Here is a 12,980-nt window from a genome sequence, read left to right on the forward strand (position 1 = left end):
CATCCCTCCCCGCACCCCTCCCTGCACGAGCCTCTGTGGTTACAAGGCAGCGGCACACCTTCCTCCACAGCAGGAAGTCCCCTCTCCTGTGAGAGGGGACCTCAATGGCTCTTTAACAGACTAAGATAAACCAAGGACAGCCTCTGCAGAGAAAGGAAGAAACCCCGCTCTGGGTATTCAGCAGCGACTGGTCTGCGAGGCCCCCCAGAAGGTCATCCTCCACCTGACGTGTGCGAAAGGTCGTCGCTGCCTCGGTGGGGACCGCCACGTCCCGGCAGAGCCCAGACCACGAGACCCGCACCTCCAGGAGAGCAGCTGGGAGAGGTGTGCTTTCAGGAGCACTCCTGACCACACATGGCTGCCTTGGAGACGGGGCCGCCCACCTAACCCTCAGAGCAACCTGCGCGTCCCTTCCCCTCAGTGGCCCAGTAAGTCAATCCCACACTTGGCTGCCTGGGAGCCACTGGTCTCTGGTTTTGTCTTCCCCCAAGACCTTCTCACTTTCCTGGCTTCAGTTTCTGACACGCATTTAGAAGGGAAAGGATTTGATGCCTAGCTGGACGTGGAAAATCAAAGCGCTCTAATGGAAGGGACTGGCGGGGCGAGGAAGGTGCAGGCGACACGGAGCAGCAGGCGTGGGCTGCGGTCGGGGGTCCCAGGCCTTACCGTGTGCCAGGCACCGTGGCGATGCTTAGCAGGCATGCGCTCCCTGCAGAGGGGCCGCAGGGGGAGGCGGCTTCTCCCTCTCGAACATGGTAGCAGAGCTTCCCATCACACGTGCGACCCCACTGGGGAGCCTGAACTGCCACCTCTTGTCACATGATCTGGCTCTTACTGGGTACCCGTAATGTCTGTTGACGACGTCAGGTCATCCCTCTTGGATAGAAGAGGGAATTGGGATGGCGAGAGGCGAGCGCCTCGCCCAAGTCATTGCGGAGTGGTGGACCGGGAGCTGTCCACCTACTGCCCGTCTAGGCAGTCCTGCAGCACCGGCTCCTCTCCACTGGCTCACGTGACTGCGCACACGCCTGTCCTTCCACAGCCGTGGACGCCATGGACCCCAATCTTTCACCACCCCATGCTCCAAGAGCCAGCATGTCCCTTCCCAAGCTGTCATGCCAGAAGAGCTGGCAATTAAAATGACAACTGAACTAACTGCCTCAGCGAGTGAGGTGCTTGTGGTGAAGAATTGCTGTCTCTATGAAAACGAAGTTGAGGCTTTGGAAAGCTTCAACGAAAGGAAAAGTGCTAATTAAAAAGCTGTTGAATTAAATAAATAAAAAGAAAAAAGGTAAGGGTGTCATTTTAAAAAATCCAGAATTCTCCACCCAGATTGCTTCCAAGAACCTTTTGAAAAATCTCATTACGCCTTCAAGAACCCAAAATCAAAAGTCATAAACAAAGTATAGGTGAGGAAAACAATACAGGACTCTAGTCAGTATTTCCTACTAAAAAGCCTTCGCAGGCCAGCCACGGAATGGAGGTTAAGGCAGGTGGATCCCCACGGCTGACTGTGGTTCAAGTCCTGCACCCAGCAGCTTGAAAAACATGCTAGGTGCATGTGCATGCGTGCTCAAAATCCCACGAGTGATCCCTCCCGAAATGCAGGGGGAGGGATGGCAGCATGGCCGTCCCTGGTGTGTCTTCTCCCTTCCTCTCGCTCGCGCTCTCTCTGCCAAGCATACATGCCCTACCGCAAGATTTCTTAAGAGGCAAGGGAGGAGGTGAGTGCGTGCAAATATTTAGGGATACACATGGAGGAGGCTTCGGACAGCTCATGGAAAGGCCCAGCACTGGCACACGCTGGCAGTGCAGCGGCCTGCAGGGTCGGGAGCCCGGCGGCCGACAGTCCCTCAGGGCAGCTCCCACACGTGTGGGTGCTCACTCACGAGTGCGGGCGCCCAGGCTCCTGAGGAGCAGAGGGCCAACAGGGGACTCTCTCTCTTTTTTATCATAAAAAAGAATTTTTTTTTTGGTGGAAACTGGGATTAAAGCATGAGTTTTTTGTGTGTGAAAAAAAAAAAAAACTGAAGCCCAGGCATGATTTTTCATAATACACATTTTCCATGAATTTTCAGAAGACGTCTCATCTTCTTTGATGACTGACTGCCTCGCCACAGGAGCCTGCAGTCCGAGGGCGGCTGGGCTGCCCACCTGCATGGGTGCCAGCAGTGAGCACGCACATGGTCAGGACAATCCCGTGTCCGAGAGTAACTTCCCACCCTGAGGCTGCTGGTGACCCACCCAGCAGGGAGAAACCCAGACGGACAGAGGGACAGCTGCAGTGACGAGTTATGGCTCACCAAGGGGGACCCTGCCAGGCTTGGTGGCTGCAGCAGGCATGACGGAGGCCACCCTGGTATTGCCTGGAACCCCGCCTCCTAACTCTCTTCCTCCCTGGGGTGCAGCAGCAGAGTTAGGGCCGGCCTGGATTAGGCCCAACCCCCGGCCCAGGGCTTTCATTTTACTATTATGAATACTAACGTGTTCTGCTCTAAGCCTTTCAAAGAGAACCAACCAGGGAGGAAGCATCTGGCCCAGCTGTGGGCTCCTGTCACTCACGCTAGACCTGGGTGGGGGACACGCAAGAGGGAAACTGCCTGATGTGCTCCCAGGCTGCCCAGGCGCAGGGACACAGCCGCAGCCCCTCCCCTTTATTTAAGGCCTTATTAAATAGAAAAGCGAGAGGCGGGACGTTAGGTCATCGTCATTAAGAGCTCAGCTTGAAAGGCAAGATGATCTGGGTTCTAATCTCCCCTTCTGCACGACTGCAGGCAAGTCCCTCAGCCTCTGTGCACGCCACTGCGCATCTGTGAGACACCACTTCCGGCGGCCTTGCTTTAAGGGTTATAGAGCGCTGACGTCGCCTGCCATCAGTGAAGGCGTGGCGACAATGACAGTTATAAACCCTGTAAGAAGATCTACTTAGAAAGCACAGCAGTCACGGCAGAACTCCCTCTCGTCCCACCGCTCACTAGAGTAAGAGTTCACAGTCTCGACCCTTTCCCCTCCTTATCTTATCTGAGAGAAGTTGATTTTATTTACATAAATGTCACTTCCTGCCTTTTCCACTTACTATTAGATGGTCAGCACATTCTCATGGCCTTAACTGTTCCTCAGAAATGTGACTTACAGGGCCAGTAGGTGGTGTGGTGGTTAAGGCACTGGCCTCCCATATGGCTGGCCGCAGTTTGAGTCCCAGACCCAGCTGCCTAAAACTCACACCAGGCACATGTGTGTGCGTGCCCAGAATCTGAGAGGAGAGTGGAGGAGAAGGGACTGCAGCAGGTCCGTCGCTCTCAGGGGTGATTTCTCGCTTTCTATCTCTCTGTCTCTCTGGTGAGCACATGCGCCCAACAACAAAAATCTCTCAAAAGTAAAACCAAAAACAAACAATGTGATTTATGCCTTATGTCTCCACCAGGCCGACTGTTCCTGGTTTTTTTGGTTTGTAAATAGTGTGCAGTGACTATTCCTGATACATAATTTTCTAACTATGTCTCGGATTATTTCCTCAAAATAAAGTGAACTCTCTGCTTCCGAGTGTGAACTTGGGGCTCTTGGCGTCTGTGGCCAGCCCGCTTTGCAGGAGGACAGGACCAGGGTCTTTGTGAACCCCAGTGCCCATGCCAGGTCTTCCCCATCGCTGCCCATCTGCGACGCAAAAGCTGAGCAGGGTCATCTTCACACTCAGAAACCCCACTAAGGCACAGACCACACAACTCAGGACATGCCACCACCTTCCAGTTTCCGTGTCAGGGCCCCAGCCCCAGAGCGCCCTGCCGGGTCCACTTGAACAGTGACTACACCTTGGGACGAGGTCACGGAAGCAATTTCGCTTCCTCTGGATCGTGTGAGTTTTTGCCATCACGTATTTTCAGGGACGCACAACAACGAGAGCTGCACTGAGAACGGGTGGGCGGGAGACACCCCAGGGCTCTCTGCTGCCATCCCATCATGCCCTGGGACTCCCTCTGCGGCAGCTGGCCCAGATCCACCAGCAGGTGGAGGCAGGCTGGGAGCAGGGTCCCCTCTCCAGAGCACCCGCTGCTCCGTCAGGAGCGTGGCCTGCTGGGACCCTCCGGGCCGGCCCCACTGCCCTCCCGAGCCCGCACCCCGAGGACACTCACAGCCGCTCCAGCTCCTTCATGTCATCGAAAGCCCCCCGTTCCACCGCTGCAATCTGGTTCTCCATCAGCTGCCTGCGGAAGCAAAGTGAGAGGACAGAGACAGGGTGTCGGACAGGGGCCCTGGAACAGTCGGCACGAGGGAAGGGCCAAGCGGGACTCTGCTAGGGCAGCACTAGCAAGGGGGCTAGACAGGAGCCGGCCGAGCCACGCACAGGCCCACGTCCGTGCCTGCGTGGACAGATGCCTCAAGTCCTTGCAGACCCCGACGGTGAGGTGTGCTGCGGCCCAGCCTCAGTCTGACCCCTCTGAAGCCACCTGCTGTGGCAGCAGCCGAGGGGACCACATACCAGGGCACTCTTCAGAAGGCAGCTCGAAGGGACCCAGAGCCCGCAGGTGGCCCTGTCTGGTTCTGGGCTGCTGGTGCCCCTGCCCTCCTTGGGCCTGGAGGGCAATGTCCAAGGGGCACAGCAGGGGACCAGGCAGTCTCAAGGAGGGAAGCCAGAGCCCACACACTGTGCAGTTGGCAGACAGCACCCCTCTGCCTGCACCCCCATGCCGCCTGGTCCCATCTGCCACAGAGAAGTGTGGGGGCCCATGCCAACTGAGCCACCTGGCTGCAGGCACGGGACTTCGTGTCTTCTCACGGCCAGCGAGCCCTGACACCCTCCACGTCTGGCTGGGGCCGGGGGCAGGAGCATTTTGCACTGATTCCCAAGAGTCACGTCTGCTTCCCCACACTCTCAGACAGGGGCTATGTGCCCCTCTATGGGCCTCGGACAAGACTGGGGGCAGGATGAGGGGCAGAAGCTGCCACCAGAACCTTCTCTTTCTCAGCTTCGATGGTCCTGAAGCCTCAGATGTCAAAGGGCTTCCACCAGAGGCCAGGAGAAGGAGTGGAGGATTTCCCCTAGACTCGGAAGGGGTCAGAGCCTGGGAAGGGTCAGAGGTCAGTGGGTTCTGGAGCAGCAGAGACCCCTGCCCAGCAGCTTGTCAGCCTGGTCTCAGAGAGGATTGGCCCCAAGGCCTCAGCTCCCCTGAAGACCCTCAGAGCTGCAGAGCTGAGAGTTTCAAAGAACTGAGGCCCCGAGACCCTGACACTACCCAGGTGCAGGGGTGAGGGACACTACGATTGGCTCGTGGTGGCCTTCCTGTCAGCAGATGGGACGGGGGAGGGCTCGGAATCAGAACAGAGTTGGTGCGGAGGCACTGAAGAAATGCAGTTCTTCCTGCACACCTGAGCTTCGGGGCGAGCCCTCCCTGCTTCAGCAGGCATGCATGCCGCAGCCACCTCTGCTCCCCGTCAGCAGAGCGGGGGATGAAAGACTCTGCCCCTTTCCCTCACTCCCCACCCCTTCACAGTCTGGCAAGGCAGGTACCACAGATGGGCCCGTTGCTGGCAAGCAGCCAGATATAAAAGAACAGCGCCTGCCACCTGCAGCGTCTGCCGCTCTCGGGCACCTGCCTCAGTCACTTCTGTCCTCAACTGCCCCATTCACCTCCCTCTCGGGTCAAGGACCTGTGGCTTTGCTGGGCGTCTTTCTAGGGCACAGGTTCACGGCAACCATGGAGATGGGCATAAACTGAACTGTGTCCTCCCACCATTCCAGTGTGGAAGTCCTGGCCCTCAGTGGGACTACGTTTGGGCCTTTAGGGAGGTAACTGAGGTGAAATGAGGTGAAATGAGGTCAACGGGGTGGCCCTAATCCAACTGGACTGGTGACCTTGTAAGATGAAGAGATGCAGAGATCTCTCTCTGCACACACAGAGGAAAGGACATGTGAGGACACAGAATCAGTTGCTGTGTGCGAGCCAGGGAGACAGCCTCACCAGAAACCTTCCCGCCAACACTTTGATCTGGGACTTCCACCCTCCAGAACTGTGAGGAAATCCCTTCCTGTGGTTTAAGCTGCTCGGGCTGCTGTATTTTGTTATGACAGCCCAAGCAGACTGATACTGAGTACTATAGCTTCTTCATGGCCACCTGGTCTTCCCTCATCCCCGGGATGCAGCCAGTGGACAGGACAGCCCAGTGCATCCAATCTAGGAACCACAGCATGTCCAATTGTCTCAGTCATGTGGGAGGCAGTGGCCACTCTGGGTCTGATTCACATCACCTCACCCAACCCCTCAGGGGCCGTCCGACCTTGGGTCCCAGGCTGTCTACCAGGGTCAGCTGTCCAGGCTGACCAGCCAGGAATTCAGTCAGCTCCTCACACTCTCTGCCTGGCCTCTGGGCCTGACTCCCAAGCCTTCAGAGCAGCTAAAAGAACTCAGTCCCCGTTCCTCCTCTTCCTTCTCTTTCTCCTCTTCTTTTTTTTTTTTTTTTCCCCTGGCCAGAAGGTGCATGCACTTGCCAGAGAGAGAGCTAGAAAAGAACCTCAGGGTGTCCCAAGACCAACTCTACAAGAGAGGGGGCGGCCAGCCTACAACCCTACAATCCGCAGCCATAGGATCCCTGAGGCCACTGCTGGACGTGGGGACAGGAGACATCCCATACTCACAGCACCCGCAGCTGCTTGAGCCCCGCAAAGTCATTCTTGTGGATCCGAGTGATGTTGTTGCCATTGAGTTCCCTAGTGGAGGAGAGAACAGAGAAGTGGTGAGATGGCTAGTGTAGACACCCAGGTCTGGGGCTCAGCTCCAGGCTCCCTGTCCACCTGGCTCAAGCCAGTCACCTCGCGATGGGGCTAGGGCCTTCTCAGTTAAGCCCCAGGACCTCCAAGACTATGTTGAGCTCAACAAATGGGGGTGGGGTGGGGCTCTTTGCAGACGTCAAATAGCACGCATGGCTGGCAGGGCTCAGAAACCGACGGTGGTGTCCCCCATGAAAGAGCTCAGCTGAGTTGGAAAGACAAGGTGTTTGCACAGGAAGGATTTGGGAACCAGCCAGTGAGAGCGGCTGTTCCAGGGGAGTCCTCGCTGAGCCTGTCTGTGAACGGGGACAGGAACCGTGTGTGCCCTGCGAGATGCCAGCAAGCAGAGCATGGCTGGTGCTTGCCGAGGGGTCGCTGTGATGCTGTCTGGTGGCGCTGGCTCCTGCGAGCTGTCCCTATTCTGAGCAGGAGGGAGCAGGAAGGACTGTGCACTTTAAGGGGACTGAGGAAGTGGGGTCGGACTGAGGGCCAAGTGACAAGGACGACCTGCACGGCCAGGGGACAGAGCGGACGTCCAGGGAAGACGGTCGGAGTCAGGCCTGGCGTGTCTGAGGGAAAGATGGCGGGAGAGAGGCTGAGAGCTGGGGACCGCAGGAAGCATGTTGGGGCAGGTAGGTCCAGGTCATAGACAGCCTGACGGAGTGAGCAGAGGAGCAGCCGGGAGCCAATCAGGGCTCTGGGTGGGGGCCTCCATGAGGTCCGTCCTGCAGCACTGGGCAGGAGGGCCGCTGGGGAAGGAGGCTGCGCCCACTCTCCAGATCCTGGGCCCGGGGCCCCGGCTGCAGGGACCCACCTCTCAGTTGTCCTGGGTCACTGGCCCACCGCCCTGGGCCTCTCCAGTCACCTCCTGGCACCTTATGCATGGACCCCACCTCTGAGGCCAGCCATCCTCACTCAGCCCCCAGAGAAGCTCCCCCAGCCTCTGAAAGAAGCTTGCTCCCCTAGGAAAGACCAGTGAGGCTCTCCACTCCCCAGCAGGTTCTCCAGAACCCCCCACAGGCTCTAACTCGGGTCTCACTCAGCCCCAGCTGTACCCCGACCCCCGGCAGCTCCCCTGCCTCCTGGGCAGCTCCCAACTCACAGCCACACCACCCCAACCCCCACCCCCACGCCGTCTCACACTGTCACAGAGGTCTACTTTGCAGCCTCTCCCCTGGCTGCACCAGTACACACACCTGTGCAAAGCACACACATGCACACACATGCATGCACACACGCATACATGCACACACATGCTCTCACATGCACACACCCATGCTCCTCTGCAGCCCAGGTTCACACTTAACCAACACTGGGCAAAAGCGCCAGCTCCGGCCACAAGTCCAACCTAAGCACTTGGACAAACAGCAGGCGCCCGTCCGCAGTGCACCATCTGGTGCACGGTCTGGGTGCTGTCCTCACCCGGCCTCCTCTCGTTCCACACACTCCGGGCGCCAGGTGTCACCTACGACCTCACGGGACACTGGGGAGTCTTATAGATGAGGGAGTGGGTCCCAGGGGCTCGGTGCCTCCCCAGGTCACCAGCTGGTAAGAATCCATGGCCACCTGACCTTGGGTCCCGGGCTGTCTACCAGGCCCAGGTGTCCAGGCTGACCAGCCAGGAATTCAGTCAGCTCCTTGCACTCTCTGCCCGGCCTCTGGGTCTGGCTCCCGAGCCTTCGGAGCCGCTAAAAGAACTCAGTCCCCATTCCTCCTCTTCCTCCTCTTCTTTTTTTTCTTTTTCCTGGCCAGAAGGTGCATGCACTTGCCAGAGAGAGAGCTAGAGAAGAGCCCCTGAGGGGGTGTGGTCACACCATGACCCTTTTCTCTCCGACTCTCCTTCCCCATCGGGATTTTGGGCACACATGGACACGTTCCCAGTGTGTTTGTCAAGCCCCGAGGGCGGGATTCAAACCGCAGTCGGCCATGTGGGATCTTGCTCGCTCGCACTGGGCTTAGTTGTGGTGCTACAGGCCAGCTCTCCTTGGCGCTCCTCTAACAGGATCTCTCTGAGGACCCTGATGACTGCCCCAGGTACAGGGCCACTGGAGAGGGCCTGTCTACACACCGAGGACACCTTCACCTGTGAGAAGGGCCCTTTTCAATGTAAAGGGTTATTTTTTTGCTGAGCTAAATGTTCTTTTCTGAAACAGCCAGTCTGAAACTCTCTCGGGTTGCACCCCAACCTACTCCTTCAACACGACCATCTGCAAACAGAGAAGTGGTGAGATGGCCAGTGTAGATGCCCAGGCTTGGGACTCAGCTCCGGGCGCATTCTCCACCTGGCTCGAGCCAGTCCCCTCACCAGTGGGATCGGGAGCTTCCCAGCTAAGAGGCAGGACCCGAGTCTGTGTTGAGCCCAACAGGCGGGGGTCTGTTTGCCGACATCAGATACCAGTGCGAGAGGCTGCAGGGTGCAGAAACCGGGACGGCACGGTTTCCCCGTGGAAGAGCTCAGCCGAGTTGGAAAGACAAGGTGTTTGCACAGGAAGGATTTGGGAACCAGCCAGTGACGGTGGCTATTCAGGCGGAGTCCTCGCTGAGCCTGTTTCCTCCTCCGTACATGGGGACAGCAACCATGTCCAAGGGCGCCATCACGAAGCCCTGTAAAACCGTGTCCTGCCCCAGCAGGGTGGGCCCCTTTGGCCAGTCCTCTGAAACATTCATCCCAAAACCCAGAACCACAAGGCACGCGGGCTGTTTTATTCTTTTGATGATGAAGGTACGCCAGCACGGAGCGGGAGCAGGAGGTTAAGGACGTAAACGACGTGGCCGGAGCACGGCTTGGTCAGTTCGGCACATGCATGAAATGGACTGCCGTGCGCCCTTTAAAGGGAATTACCAGAACCGAAGGGCATGAAAAACCTCACGACTGCAGCATCACGTGCTCCCTCTTTCTCACGGCAACCTTGACTTATAAAACGACCGATAACGGTCTCCATTTCACAGACGGCAAGACAGAGGCAAAGGCGAACACAGACCGGCCTGAACAAGGCCAGACCCAAGCAGAGCTCGAGAATCCCTCCGATGGGGCTCCCACTAAGTGTGGCGGGCAGAGAGGCCTGGAGCCCCCGATGACGCCTCTCTTCCTACCCTTCCGCCTCAGCCCACGTGGGCCTCTGGGACGTGCTCCTTACCCAGCTCTCCTCTCCACTTCCTCGACCCGCTGTACCCCCTTCGGAGGAGACCAGAGGCCAGCAGGGAGAGGCCAGCGGGGCAGACTGCAGAGCCAGCACAGTCTCCCTCGGGAGGCCCATGCCCACCTGGCGCACACCCCCATCACCTGGTTCTCTAATGCCAGGGCTGAGCGCCTCACTGCAGGGGTGCCCCTCTCCCAAAGAGGGCAGACACAGCCCTCAGCCCTCGTTAGGCTCCAGCTCTGAAGGCTACTGCTTAAGGGGGCATTACCGCCACTCAGGCTGAGAAGGGGCCTCTGCCGGGTGGCCCGTCCTCCCCTCTCCGCAGGGCAGCCCACCAGGATCGAGTTCCAGACCTAGGCCAGCCTCACCCCCAAAACCTCAGCAGAGGCTGTGGAATGAGGCAAGCAGGTCAATTTTCTGCAGCGCCTGATCCTTTCAACAGGTGGTCCTGAGTGTTGCCATGGAGACCGTCCCCAGCAAGCTGCCCGTGGAGACTGGAGACACTGCGAGGGTCTGAAGACCACTGTAGCCAGGGCTGCTGAGTGGGCAGGTCCTGGCCGCATGTCTCGGGAAGAACTGGGGCTCAGAGCCAGGCCCCCGCTCCTCCTTGTGCACCGACAGTGTGACAGTGTGCGGGGGGCCTGGCCCCAAGCCTGACCCCCACCGTGACCTATCAGGAGAGTCGTAGGCTCCTCAGCTTGCTGAGGAGGAAACGGAGGCGCAGAGTGGCAAGCCGCTTGCCCAGAGCCACACAGCTGGCAAACGAGGGGCCAGGCTCAGACCCACGCCGGTGTGATTCCAGTCCGTCCCCTGCATTGCGATGCCCCGGGTTGGCCTGTTCTCCAGCTCCCTCCTCCTGTCCCCTCCACCTGAACAGTCCCGGCTTACACAGAGCTGAAGAACAGCTGGGGTGCTCTGGCCGGGAAACCCTGGCTCTGGGGCCCTGTGAGAGGCCGTGTGCTCTGCCTAACAGCACCGGGAGTCCCCGCCGGGCTGGGCTGGCACGTTCTTAGTGGCTAAGGGCCGAGGCTGCGGGTGGCTTCAAACTCCTGTTCCCCATCTCAATGACTGTGTGATGTAAGCAAGGAATCTAACTTCAGTGAGCCTCAGTTTCCCCATGTGTAAAGGAGGGATGCTAAGAGTGTCCACTCCTTAGTGGCGAGGTTTAATTGAGAACACTGCCTGGCACACACGATGGCACCCTGGATCGGGGCCGCCTCCTGCGATCCTTTTCTTTCTTTCTTTAAAGAGGGATTTTTGTTGTAGGATACATGCGCTCACCAGAGAGAGAGAGAGAGAGACAGAAAGCAAGAAATCACCTCCTGGAGGGGGGGATGGCCATGCCGCAATCCCTTCTCCATTCCTCTCTTGGGATGCATGCACACGTGCCAGCGTGAGTTTCAAGCCACCGGGTTCGAGACTCAAAATGTGGTCAGCCATGTGGGCATCCAGCGGGGTAGCCAGTACGCCTTCTGCTGGTCCCACAGCTGTTTTCACTGCTGCCGGTTTGTTGCGGCGGTTCTCCTGGAGGACCGTGGCTCCACCAGGAGGTGGTGTCCCCAGGCGCAGTCCAGGCTGAACCAGGAGGAGCCGGCGTCCCACTCGGGGCCCTGAGTGTGCTTTCTCTCCTCCAAATGCGACGTGGGCCCCCTCGTTGTCCCAAGGAGGGAGATGCCCCACGGCACACGGCCCAGACTCCCGGCAGCTCCTGTGTGGTCCCAGCCTGCAGGGCAAACCTCCTTGATAGAAGATTTTGGAGAAAATCCCCCAAAGAAAAGTTACCAAGGAGAAAACAAAACACACAGAGATTTCTTCAATCCTCTCAGGAAACAAGAATTGGATCCCTAGCATCTGGGTGTTTGTGATAAACCGAAAGAAACCCTCGGATTTCCTGGGGCTGCAGGAGTAAACCCCAGGGCTGCTTGCCGGGAGTTCTGGGAGCGTGGAGTGCTGCAGGGGCACGTCTCGCCAGGCGCAGGGCCCCTCGGGGTCCAGGACAGTCCCACAGCACCCAGGCCTGTAGCCACCATGGGAGACTCGGCCACCCTCCGGGAAACCCCTCCTGGCCCTCACTCAGAGGGGGACAGGCCTTGGGGCTCAGCCACACCTCAACTCTTCCCTTTGAAATCTCACCCCAGCCAAGTCCACGTGACAGTGAGGGGTGCCTGCAGAGTTGGGGAGTGCGGAGCCCCTGAGGGAGGAAAGATGTTCCCTCCCAGCCCCTGGCCCACAGAGGCCTACCACTCCAACCTGCAGTGGCCCGCCCACACTCCCCCCCCACCAGACCCACATCATGCCTCCATCGCTGCCTGGAGCCCTGAAGAGCCATCCAGGGGCTCCCCACTTTCTCTCTGGCTCCCCTCTAATCTGCTCTCCAAGCCGCAGCCAGAGCGGTTGTTTCAGGATGCAAATCTGATTGTGTCACTCCCCACTTAACCTCTCCAAGGTGCCCCACACTCTTGGAATCAAGACAAAAACCTTACTGGGAAGCTCCCAAGTGGCCACCCTGCCCCCGACTGAGCCGCCTGTCCCTGACCAGGCCGCCCTGTCCCGCTCTCCTCATTCTGACCTGCTCCCCCGGGAGCAGGGCTTCGAACCTGCCATGCCCTCTGCCTGAACTCCTCCCTGCCCTGGCCAGACTCGTGCACTCCTCCCGACCTTCCGACTGGTAGGCCTTCGAATTGCAGGCTGCAGGCCCCGGTCCTCTCCTCCAGCACAAACCGGGGGCAATTATGGGGGCTCGGGGCATGCCTTGACGGAAGTCTCAGCCCCACGGACCAGAAGCCCCTGGAGGAGGCGGAGTGTAGGCTTTCTCACAGCCGTGTCCCTGGGCTCATACAGCACGCAGCGCACGCCGGTCATGCCACACAGCTTCCTGGAGCAGGGACGACTTGGACACTTCGTGAACCGCGCTGAGAGTGGGTTCTCCATGTCTCCCTGTCCCCGACTCAAAAACAAACAGAGAGAAAGAAAAAGAGCACACGGCGCAGCGCTCTCCCCAGCCTGACCTCGGTGGCACCACGGGTGGCGTACTGGCCTGCAGTGCTAGAAGCCACAGGGACAACCCCGGCTCCAAC

General features: G+C 58.7%; 1 protein-coding gene across 1 annotated transcript in view; it reads right to left on the bottom strand.

The window, feature by feature from the left end:
- Positions 1-12,980, bottom strand: part of SLIT1 (slit guidance ligand 1) — a 227,696-nt gene that overhangs the window by 196,148 nt on the left and 18,568 nt on the right. The window contains exons 2-3 of the mRNA XM_006157398.1: positions 6,632-6,703; positions 4,131-4,202 (exon numbers count right to left, since the gene is read on the bottom strand). Coding sequence (XP_006157460.1) covers positions 4,131-4,202; positions 6,632-6,703 — 144 coding nt within the window. The remainder of the gene's footprint in view (positions 1-4,130; positions 4,203-6,631; positions 6,704-12,980) is intronic.

This window comes from Tupaia chinensis, unplaced genomic scaffold (assembly GCF_000334495.1).
Source record: "Tupaia chinensis unplaced genomic scaffold, TupChi_1.0 Scaffold000539_1, whole genome shotgun sequence".
Taxonomy (NCBI): domain Eukaryota; kingdom Metazoa; phylum Chordata; class Mammalia; order Scandentia; family Tupaiidae; genus Tupaia; species Tupaia belangeri.